At 44.0% G+C, this 12,493-nt stretch overlaps 1 protein-coding gene across 1 annotated transcript in view; it reads right to left on the bottom strand.

The window, feature by feature from the left end:
* Nucleotides 1-11,517, bottom strand: part of LOC309557390 (sterol 26-hydroxylase, mitochondrial-like) — a 51,887-nt gene extending 40,370 nt beyond the window's left edge. The window contains exon 1 of the mRNA XM_082260102.1: nucleotides 11,160-11,517. Coding sequence (XP_082116228.1) covers nucleotides 11,160-11,378 — 219 coding nt within the window. The 5' untranslated portion in view covers nucleotides 11,379-11,517. The remainder of the gene's footprint in view (nucleotides 1-11,159) is intronic.
* Between the last annotated feature and the right edge of the window lie 976 nt (nucleotides 11,518-12,493).

The following is a 12,493-nucleotide window of genomic DNA, read 5'->3' as shown; positions in this document are numbered from 1 at the left end:
TCATCTCTAAAGACATTGATCGCTTCAAAACGCACACGCACTTTAAATTAACAGATCGCAACTCGTATATCCCGCTAGACAGCTGCCACCATAGGAACTGGTTATGTAATATACCCAAAGGGCAGTTTGTACGTTTAAGAAGGAATTGTACACTAGTTGAGGAATACGAAGCACAATCGCATGTTTTAAAAAAACGTTTTGTAGAAAAGGGTTATGATACCATGAAATTAGAAAAGGATATCCTAGAAGTAAAAAATATGGAGAGGTCAAGTTTATTGACTAATAAGACACAGGCAGCACCTTATGACAATGGTGGATGTAGGATCATTATGGAGTATAATGCTCAATATAAGAAAGTGGAGAAAATTATCACCAAACATTGGTCGATACTCCAGCAGGACAAGATTTTAGGTCCCTTCTTACCCACCAAACCAGTCTTTATATACAAAAAAGCTCCCACAATGAGAAGTCTCATAGCACCAGGAGTGATTGACCCCCCTATATTGGGCGAAAATAGGCTGTTTTCTTTCTTATCAGGTTTCCATGCCTGTGGAAGATGCGTAGCTTGTAAAACATCTAAGTCCAATATCAAGAAGAGAAAGGAGTTTGTGGCCCACTCCACGGGTGATTCCTATAAAATTAAAGATCTAATCACTTGTGCGTCAACGGGGGTCGTGTACATGCTGGAGTGCAAATGTGGGCTCCAGTATGTGGGCAGGACCACGAGGGCGCTACAAGTTCGTGTTGGTGAACACATGAGTAGTATTAGAAAGGGCAAGAAAGCCCATCATGTAGTTCAACATTTTAAACATGTTCACAATAAAGACCCCAGAGAGTTAAAGTTTTGGGGGATCGAGAAGGTCAAAAAACATTGGAGGGGGGGTAACTTTACACGACAACTAAGTAAACGAGAATCATACTGGATCTTCGAGACAAGGGTTGGGGTCCCCAGAGGTCTAAATGTGGACTTCGACCTCAACTGTTTTATCTCAGACCGGTAGTTCCTTTTATTCTATTTTACCCCATATTTTATTAGCATACGGATTTTTCTATTCTATTATATGGATTTTTATTGATATTAGTTTTTAATTGATATCAATTTTATGTATGCTTTTGACTTTTTTAAAAATCTTTAACCTCTATATATATATAAAAAATGGGTCTTATTATATTTGTTTTTATATTCCTTTTATTGATTGTGTTATGGATCGTTTTTAATTGTATATGCATTTTTTGTATACAGGGGCTGCGGGTGACATGTCATGATTTCCTTATATATTTATAAATATAAGTTGGTAGGCATATTCTTATGGGTTCTTGTTCCCAAATATGTCCGTTTTATATTGTTTTTTAATTGACATCTCCGCTCTCGAATGGCAATGGGAGATACAGGGTCCCAGCCTATGTTTTCGTTCCGGTTTCTAAAGAGGATCCGGTTCCTGTACTCAGGTTGACATCAGCTTCCTGTGTGCAATGGCTTCGGGACACCTCCGGTCCGGCCTCCTACGTTGTCATGGTAGCAACGATGCCTAACGAGCGGGGATGGTAGATAAAAGGAGTGACGTCCATCCCTCCGCCCATACGCTGAAGAAGTCCCGCCCACTGACGATACGCGTGCGGAAGGGGGAGGAGATTGTGACGTCACTCGCAGTCCCTGTCGGCAGAGCGTTCGGCTCTGTCGGATGATCGGCTGTTTGTTTACTCTGCTCGAGATTCATATGTTTCAAGTAAGAGGCTGTCTATTCAAAATAAACGTTCCTGTTATTTGGTTAATGCACTATGGTCTGCCCCTCTTTATCTTTTATTATGGTGATCATTGTGATTATCTGAGACGGAGGGATGTCCTTAGAAACCGCTGTCCTGAACAGGAGATTATTATTGCTGGAATTTGTTTGAGGCTGTTTTACCACAGCCCTCAGGTGAGAGGCTTGTATCTCTGGTGGAGGATTACACAGATTGAAAGCACTTTCCTGGTGCCTCCATGGCAGCATACAAATGATAGAGCTCCGCCTCGACTCCTCCCTCAGGACTAGTGCATAGCATAAAAGACAAGAAGGTCCCTTCCCCCAGCATTCTCCTTTTTTTCCTCATACCTCTGGAACTGGTGAAGAGTTAGCAGTATGTCCCTACCTCTGCCTTACTTAGTTTGGCAGCTTCCGCTGGGTTCAGCCTCTCCCAGACGCAGTCCCTGCTCTTGGGTCGCTCATAGCACTAATAAGGCAGGGAACCCCTTCTGTGGATCTTTTGGGGTCAAAAGCAGAGTTTCCTCATAGGAACGCAGTCTGCAGTTTCTGGAAAATTATGGATGAGTCGTTTCTGCAAAACAGCTGGGTCAGGTTTTCCCTTTATTCTATCATTTATTATAAATGTCATTGTTTTTCCTGAGGATGATGTGTGTATTATCTGTATCTTGTTTTGTTTCTTTCCCCTTTTTTTATATTGGTATGAGTAGGTAGATTTAATGTATTTTTTCCCCAGCAGGGTTACCTGTTCCCCAGCAGGGTTACCTGGCATTTGCATTGTGCAGGGGGATGCCGGTCCTTCTTCCTCGGCGGCGGTGTTTGTTGCGGCGAGCAGGAGCGTGTGCGCGCTCCTCGGCGTCCTCGTGGAGCGGCGTCGGGTGCGGGCGCATGCGCGGTAGAGCGGAACGTCACCAGCAGTGGGAGGATGCAGGCGCTCATTGCGTGGAGCCGCGGGAGGCACGGCGCGTGCGCGGGCGCATGCGCAGTGGCATTTCCAACACCGGGCGGCCATATTGGGTAAGGGAAAGCGATACTCGCTTTCCCTTACAATTAGGTTAATTAAAAACAGCAGTTTCCTCCAGTGGCCCTCCCTATGTCTCCTAAATAAAGGCATATATAAGGAGGCAGTTGAATTAAGTGTGTGGAGCTGCCTCTATCAAGAAGCCCTGCAATTGCTCCTTTACCGGCCCTTAGGTACAGCAGTTCTACTTTTAAACATTTGCATTTTTTTCTGGGATTATGTAATTTGTATACAGATGTGTATATGTGCGTGCTAAAGGGAGGGTTGTATGTATATATATGTATATATATATATGTATGTGTATGTATGCGTATATCTGTCTCGTCTAGATCTAAAAGCTTTTTTTCTCTCTCTCCTTTCTTTTCCTGTTATCTTAAAAAAAAAAAAAAAAAAAAATGGGGTTTTTCCTCTCTCTCTTTCCCTTTTAGCTGACCCTGCTGTTTGTAAGCCATCATGAGTCACTCATCCCATGCAAAAGATCCTCACACTTCTGATAGGTATGGGACCAACTTTACGTGAGTATTAAAAAAAAAAAAAAAAAAAAAGAGAGAGCATGTGCCTTTGAGTGATGGGAATTTTCCCTCTCTCACCAGCCCTGCCCATTCCAAGAGATCGGAGAAATCTTCAAGACATCGAGATGACGAGAGTCCATATAGATCCCGATCCTCACATCATAGATCTGGAAGATCAAGGTCAAGATCAAGGAGGCGGAACTATTCCCCATCTCCCCCTCCTCATTCTTCCAGGAAAAAATGCTGGGCTTGTGGCGCAAATCCCCTCCCGGATAAATTAGTCTGCAAGGACTGCTTAAGAGATTATGCGGCCAATCGGGAGCAGGAAAGCAAACAAGTAGTAGACTTGATCAAACGGACGGTTAAGGATTCAATTTCAGAGCTATCATTGGCTCCGACCCAATCTGTTTCCGAACCTTCTGCTCATGTTCCAGATACCGAAAGGCCCGGTCCCTCTGCAACTATTACTCCTTTACATCCGGTAGAGCATCCAGCCAGGGAGTCAGACTCGGAGGGATCTTCAGATGAAGAGGATCTATCTGGGTTCCAGTATACCTTGGTTCAGCCCTTCATTCAGGCGGTCAAAAAAGCTATTGCCTGGGAGGAGGTAGAAGATCCCACTCCTCAAAAATCCAAATCCTATTTTCCATTCCTGAAAAGGAAACAGATCTATTTCCCTTTAATGGGAGAAATTAAGGAGGTCATTGATAATGAATGGCAGAAAACAGATAAGAAGTTTTCGGTGGGACGTATGAACAAGCTATACCCTTTGGCTGAACAGGATATGCATTCCTTAACCTCTATGCCAGTTGTAGATGCAGCAGTGGTCCGCCTGGCAAAGAACGTTACATTACCTATGGAGGACTCTACTTCCTTCAAGGACCCTTTAGACAGAAGGATTGACTCGGATCTACGAAAGTCTTATCTGGCAGCAGGTGCAGCTTGCAGACCAGCAATTGCCCTCACCTCAGTTTCCACTGCTATTAGGTATTGGACAGGAAACGTCGAGACTGCCTTACGTCAGGACGTCCCAAAGGAGGACATAATCAAAGCCCTGGAAGAGCTCAAGATTTCGGCAGATTTTGTAGGAGAAGCGGCAATTGATACCATCCGATGCTCAGCCAGAGCTATGCTCCATTCTGTGATGGCAAAAAGAGCTTTATGGCTTAAACCATGGATAGCCGATCCTGCATCCAAACAGAACTGGTGCAAGATTCCATTTGATGGGAAAAATTTGTTTGGGGAACAACTAAATACAGCCATCTCGAGAGTGTCGGGCGGAAAATCGGGCATGCTTCCACAAGACAGAAGGGCTCGCAAGTCAAGGCCATTTACAGCAAGATTCCGTCCATCTAATGTGCGGGATTACAGACAGCCAAAACAGGCCAGAGAGGGCAGGAGACCCTGGAGAGGCACTCAAGCTTCCTTCCTAAATTCCAGAAAAAATAAAGTCCTTACCGCTCCCCAAGAGGCGCCAAAACCTTTTTGACGCCAACTTAGCCTTGTCCCTCCCAGTGGGGGCCAGGCTAAAACAATTTTTTCCAATCTGGGCAAGCCGCTGCCAGGATCCTTGGGTTCTATCGACTATTCGTTGGGGCCATTTTTGGAGTTTTTTGGGTCATCCTCCTCCAGATTCATTCCAACAGACAACGTGGCCGACCTCCCATCAAAAGGCACAAGCACTGTCTCATTTCCTGTCATCTCTCCAGCTTCAGAAAGCAGCAGTTCCTGTTCCCTCGGAAGAGCGCTTCAAGGGATTCTATTCTACCCTTTTTTTGGTCCCAAAGAAAACAGGAGGTTGGAGACCTGTTATAGACCTAAAAAAGCTAAATCGACACATTCTTCTCGAAAAGTTCAAAATGGAGTCCCTGCAAACGATTATCCATGCCATCCAGCCAGGGGACTGGATGATCTCTATAGATCTGCAGGATGCGTATTTGCATGTCCCAATTCTCCCCTCTTTCCAAAAATACCTGAGAGTCGCAGTGGGACAATTGCACCTCCAATTCCAAGCCCTTCCCTTCGGCTTGTCCACCTCTCCACGAGTTTTCACAAAGATACTGATCTCGTCCCTCGCTCCACTTCGAGAAAGAGGTCTAAGAGTCTACCACTATTTAGACGATATCTTGCTTCTGGCCTCCAACCCAGACCAGCTCATAGTCCACAAGGAAATGTTAATGCAGGAATTAACGGAAATGGGATGGTTGATAAACCTACAGAAGAGCCAGTTAATACCTACTCAAGAGATGATTTATCTGGGCGCCTTATTCAACACGAAACAAAGTTCAGTTTCGTTGCCTCCTCAGAAGAGTGAAGCCATTATTCAGAAAATGATCCAAGTTCGGCGGTGTTCTTTCCTGACAGCATCTCAATGCATGAGTCTAATAGGCACTATGTCGGCCTGCATCCCTTTAGTCCCCTGGTCTCATTGGCATCTGAGGCATTTCCAAGTAGCCTTTCTGGCACAGTGGAAGAGACTACATCTTTCCCAAAAGATCAGTCTGTCAGCATCAACAATCAGAAGCCTACACTGGTGGACAGACGCAACAAATCTTTCCAAATCGCATCACCTCGGCTCTTCCTCATGGATCACAATTACGTCCGATGCCAGCGGACAGGGCTGGGGAGCCCATTGCGGGGAGACAAGGGTACAGGGAAGGTGGCCTTTCCCTACCAACGGGATTGTGTCGAATATCCTAGAAATCAGAGCGGCTTTTCAAGCATTGTTAGCCTTGACTTCCATCATCAAGGGTCAGAGAGTGTTACTGCGTCTGGACAACAGGGCAGCAGTGTCTTATCTCCAGAGACAAGGGGGCACACACAGCAGATCCCTTCTCAGGGAAGTGGAGCCAATACTCTTATGGGCAGAGAAGAATCTCCTCGGCCTGAAAGCTGTGTATCTTCCAGGCACTTTGAATATGGAAGCAGATATGCTGTCCAGGAACTTCACGGACAGCAACGAGTGGTCTCTACACCCCCACATCTTCCAGCAGATAGTCAATCTCTGGGACTATCCTCAGGTAGATTTGTTTGCCTCTCCGAGCAACAACAAGTTGACCCGTTTCTTTTCCCGCTTTCCTCACCCATCGGCCGAAGCAGTGGACGCTCTGGTATGCCCATGGGTCTTCAAGACGGCTTATGCCTTTCCACCTCGCCCACTGATTGCGAGTTTTCTCTCAAGACTTCTGAAGGAAGAAGTCCAAGTCTTGGCAATACTACCCTATTGGCCGAAGAGACCATGGTTCCCTCTAGCCATGTATCTCAGCCTGGAACCGCCGACGAGGATCCCCTCCTTTCCTCACCTGTTGTCCCAAGGCAGGATGTTTCACCCGAATCCCCACAAGCTGGACCTTCGGGTTTGGAAACTGAAAGGGAGAGGTTTAAAAACCTAGGATGCTCCACAGAGGTCATCGCTACCCTTCTAGGAGCGAGAAAACCTTCCACAAACACAGTATACAATAAAATCTGGAACAAGTTTCAAACCTTTGCTTCTGGAAAAGGATTCAACCCGGTCTCTCCTTCTACGATTGACGTCCTCAGTTTTTTACAGACGGGTCTAGATTTGGGTCTTAGTCTGAGCTCCCTAAAGGTTCAGGTAGCAGCAATATCGGCCGCATCCAATAGAAGGTGGGCAGAAGACCCCTTAGTAGTGACCTTTCTGAGAGGAGTATTAAAAATCCGCCCTCCGGCCAGGCGCTCCTTTCCAAAATGGGATCTTTCATTCGTTTTGGAGGTCCTCTCAGATCAGCCGTTTGCCCCAGTAGAGCAAATTTCACTTTGGAATCTTACATTAAAAACGGTCTTCCTCTTAGCCATAACATCTGGAAAGAGAATTTCGGAACTCCACTCACTAGGAATTGGTGAGGAACACATTTCCTTTTTCCCGGATAGGGTGGAACTCCATCCGATTCATGGCTTTGTCCCCAAAGTGGCGTCATCAGCTTTCCTAAGAGAACCCTGGGCATTGCCAGTTTTTACTGACATGGATTCCGATACTTGCCATGAATTAGACATCGCCAGAGTGCTGAAAGCCTACTTGGCTGCCACCGAATCTTTTAGGATATCGGAAAGACTATTCATCATCCCTCACGGGAAAAATAGAGGGAAAGATGCCACTAGTAGAACTCTAGCCTCCTGGATAGTGAAGCTAATCAAAAAAACGTACATATCCAAGAAGTTGGTGCCTCCAACACAGGTGAAAGCTCATTCCACGAGGGCTGTAGCAGCATCTTGGGCAGCTAGGGCCAACGTCTCCTTGGAGACGGTATGCAGGGCAGCATCCTGGTCTTCTTGCCATACTTTCATCAGGCATTACAGAATTGATCCAGGATCCCTTTCAACTGTAAACTTTGGAAGGAAGGCACTAAGCTTAGCCATGTCCTCTGTCTGAATAAAATTTATTTTTTGTGTGTGCATTATCCCACCCGTGTCAGCTATTTATTTATCATTTGTATGCTGCCATGGAGGCACCAGGAAAGCGGGAAATTGTATCATACTTACCGTAATTTCCCTTTCCTGGTGCCAATCCATGGCAGCATACGCTCCCACCCTCGGTATTCTAAATTACAGGAGAATGCTGGGGGAAGGGACCTTCTTGTCTTTTATGCTATGCACTAGTCCTGAGGGAGGAGTCGAGGCGGAGCTCTATCATTTGTATGCTGCCATGGATTGGCACCAGGAAAGGGAAATTACGGTAAGTATGATACAATTTCCCGCTTTTTTTCCTGTGTGCCATTACAGCACTGAGCACCTTCATTGGATTTCCTATTGGACTTTTTATCACCCTCATACATTTTAGACATTGATTGTGCTAATTTTAGACTCTGGTTTATCCATTGATCTGTTTTTAACCTTTTAAGCGCTGCACTTTTCTATTGTATATTCTAATGAAATGCAGCACATTTATAAAGAGGAGTGCTTGAGAACAACATTTTTTTATGTAACAACTAACAGCTTCAGAAGACGCCCAGTGGGAGGGGCGAAACACGTAAAGCAAGGGACCGATTGGTGACGTCATTTCGGGTGGTTGGAATGCACGTCGCGCCACAAGTAACCATCGCTTGTTATTGCTTTTACATTTTGTAAGTAGAGAATTCTTCTCTCATTTCCACCATATTTATTGCTGTGAGCCTAACAATGGAGAAAAGAGGAATATCATCCTAATCGCATATTATGTGGAACGGTACCATTTCCTTCACCATTAATTAAGTCTAGGAACGGAAAGGAGAAGGAGGAATATCTCCACTATCCACAGTGCCTTCACAGCACTATATGCTGATTCCTATTATACTATTGGTGAGTAGGGACTCAAGAGGGTAGCACGGAGTGATTCACCGATATATGCATTAACCTCCCTGGCGGTATAATTCTTTCCGATTTTAGGTGCTGAAAGCGGTACCATTATTTTGCATGTAATTCTTAAGAACGAGCGGCCCAAACCAATTATTTACATATGATTTTTTTTTTTTTTTTACTGTGCGTTCTTCTTTATAACATCTTGGGTATGATAAAGTTTGAAACACAAAATCATAAATTATTGCGTGCGCAATTTTAAAGTGTGACATGTTAGGTATCTATTTACTTGGTGTAACATCATCTTTCATGTTTTACAAACAAAAACAAATTGGGGTATATTATAATTATTATTATACAGGATTTATAGAACGCCGACAGTTTATGCAGCGATTTACAACTTATGGGTAGACAGTACAAATACAACACACTTTAACCGGTTCCCAACCGCACGCCGCCGATTTACTGCGGCAGTGCGGCTCTCCTGCGCAAACCGGCGTAGACCTACGTCAGACGCGCGCTTGCAGCTAGGGGGCGAGTGCGCACCGGCGCGCTCTCGCCCCCACTCGGCAGTGGGGACTCCGATGCACGGGGAAGGCGGCTCCGATTGCCGTCTGACACCCACGATCGCTCCCCGCTGAGAGAGAAGGACGGTCAGCTGTTGTAAACACAGCTGATCGTTCTTCTCCCTGGAATGATCACAGAGACCCTGTGATCCTGCTATATAGGATCACAGGTCTCTGTGATCATTTCACAAGCCACGCCTTCCCACAGTTAGAATCACACCCCTAGGCTCACATTGAACCCCTTCATCACCCACAGTGTTAACCCCTTCCCTGCCAGTGTCATTATTATAGTAACAGTGCATATTTTTAGCACTGATTATTGTAGTAATGTCACTGGTCCCCCCGAAAGTGTAAAAAATGTCAGTTAGGGGTCCGATCTGTCCACTGCAATGTCGCAGTCCTGCAAAAAAAAAAAAAATCACATATCGCTGCCATTACTAGTAAAAAAATAAAAAACAATAAAAATTACATAAATCCTTCTCGTAGTTAGTAAACGCGATAACTTTTGTGCAAACCAATCAAAATACGCTTATTGTGATTTTTTTTACTAAAAATATGTAGCAGAAAAAAAATTGGCCTAAAATGTTAAAACATTTAAATTTTTTAAATTTGTTTTTTTTTTGAGAATGGTATATAGCAGAAAGTGAAATATATTGTTTTTTTTTTCAGAATTGTCGCTCTTTTTTTGTTTATAGCGCAACAAATAAAAATAACGATAAAAGATAAAGATAAATAAAAGATAAAAATCACAGAAGTGATCAAATACCACCAAAAGAAAGCTGTGTTTGTGGGGAAAAAAAGGACGTCAATTTAATTTGGGTACAGCGTCGCACGACCGCGCAATTGTCCATTAAAGTATCGCATGCCGAATCGCAAAATAGGGCCTGGTCAGGAAGGAGGTCAAATCTTACGGTCTTAAAGAGATTAAAGTGTGACATGTTAGGTATCTATTTACTTGGTGTAACATCATCTTTCATGTTTTACAAACAAAAAAAAAAATTTGGGGTATATTATTATTATACTGGATTTATAGAACGCCGACAGTTTATGCAGTGCTTTACAACTTATGGGTAGACAGTACAAATACAATACACTTTAATACAGTAGGAATCAGAGGGCCCCGCTCGTTAGAGCTTACAATCTAAGAGCTGGCTCACACTGAGGCGACACGACTCCTTACTACTTTGGGGGCGACTTGTGCATTGCCATGCACCACGGCTTCGGAGCGACTTGCAGGGACTTCACATAATTGAAGTCTATGCAAGTCGCCCCAAAGTAGTACAGGACCCTTTTTCAAAGTCGGAGCGACTTGTGTCACTCCTATTAGAACGGGTCCTGTAGCGGTCAATGGACCGCGAGGGAGCGCGGCTTGTCAGGCTGACAAGTCGCCTGACAAGTCGCGCTAATGTGAACCGACTCTTAGACCCCATTCACACTAGTTGCCACTTGTCAGGCGACTTGGTAGCGGTGGGTCGCCTGCCATTGATTAGCACAGGACCCGTTCTAATAGGAGCGACACAAGTCGCTCCGACTTAGAAAAAGGGTCCTGTACTACTTTGGGGCGACCTGGAGGCGACTTTCATTGACTTCAATGATATGAAGTCCGTGCATCTCGCGCCGAGGTCGCGGTGCACAGCGGTCGCCCCGGCAAGTCATGTCGCCCCTGAGTATATATTGTGTTTTGTTTTGTTTTTTAACGTCAATAAAGTGTATTTTTTCCAAAAAAGAATTACGTTTGCAAAACCGCTGCACAAATACCGCATTACATTAAAAATTTCAACAATTGCCATTTTATTTGCTAGGGTCTCTGCAAAGAAAAAAAAAATGTATAATGTTTGGGGGTTGTAAGTAATTTTTTAGCAAAAAATACTGATTTAAACTTGTAAACAAAAAGTGCCAGAGAAAGCCTGGTTGGCAAGTAGTAAATGCACTAAGCGTGTAATTGTAGACATTTTTGTGGAGATTTAAGCCAGGACACCAGTGCTGCAAGGTCACCATCTACCCCATGTATTGTCCCCAATCTTACCTCTAGTTCATGCATGTGAAAGAGATAACCTCTCAGGAACACCCAGTAGATTAACTCCAGTTGGCTGGGTCCCGGCAAATCGTCCATGGTCTTTAAGGTAGTCCTGTTCTCCACTTTGGATCCTGATACCCCTAGAGACGCCATGTGCCTCGTGCCTCTCACTTTGCATGGTGACAGCTGGATAGAAGGATACCAGACCCTGCTTAACCTGGAGATCATGGTCCAGAGTTTCCTGTTTGGAGGTGAAAAGAATCACTTAATAAAGCAGGATCCCTCCTACTGAACAGAGCAGGTAGGACAGGTAATTTTCGCACACCTGTCCTTAGAAACCTGTCACACCGGGCTCTGTGTATTCAGATGTGAGCTTCGGGCCAAATGGGATAAAAAAAAAAATGTTCTATTGCATCACTAAAAACAAGAACATTTCAGATTATAATTGGCAATGGTGTGTCTGATGTTATCTGGGCCAGTTCTGTGCACTCATTTATGTAGCTGTGTTATCTGCCTTACACACCTCATTGTAGACAATGACAATGACAATGCTACATAAACTAATTAACCACTTGAAGTCTGCTCTATAATCCGTATACCCATACCTCCCAACTGTCCCTGATTTGGAACAAAGTCCCTCCGTCCCTCTTTCCTCCTCATTTGTCCCTCATTTTGGTCTGATCTATATAGTTGTATATAAAAATACACTTTTTATCTTTCAAAAAGTGTTTCCCAGTGCTAAACCTTTCATCCAATTTATAAATTGCTGCATTTGTGGATTTCAAAAGCCAATATAAAGGAATATTAGTGGTTAAAAAAACAGTTGTGGGTTTAACTAATTATTTCTCCTTTAACCACTTTACCACCAGAGGATTTTGCTGTCTTACGTCCAGGCCACTTTTTGCGATTCGGCACTGTGCGAATTTAACAGACAATTGCGCGGTCGTACGACGCCGTACCCAAACGAAATTTACGTCCTTATTTTCCCACAAACAGAGCTTTCTTTTGGTGGTATTTGATCACCTGTGCGATTTTTACTTTTTGCGCTATAAACAAAAAAAGAGCGTTTATTTTGAAAAAATGAAATTCCCCCCCAAAAAAATGTAAAAATCATTTTTTTTTTAAATTTTTGGCCAATTTGTTTTCTGCTACCTATGTTTGGTAAAAATAATAGCAAAAAGCGTATTTTGATTGGTTTGCGCAAAAGTTATTGTGTTTACTAACTAAGGGAAAGATTTCTGTCATTTTTGGTGTTTTTTTTTTTTAACGCGTAATGGCGGCGATCTGCGATTTTTTTTTTGCGGGACTGCGACATTGCGGCGGATAGATCGGACCTCTGACTG

The sequence above is a fragment of the Pelophylax lessonae genome, assembly GCF_965119305.1.
Source record: "Pelophylax lessonae genome assembly, chromosome: 6".
In the NCBI taxonomy this organism is placed as follows: domain Eukaryota; kingdom Metazoa; phylum Chordata; class Amphibia; order Anura; family Ranidae; genus Pelophylax; species Pelophylax lessonae.
The sequence above is the reverse complement of the archived record's forward strand: the minus strand, read 5'-3'. Positions and strand labels throughout refer to the sequence as shown.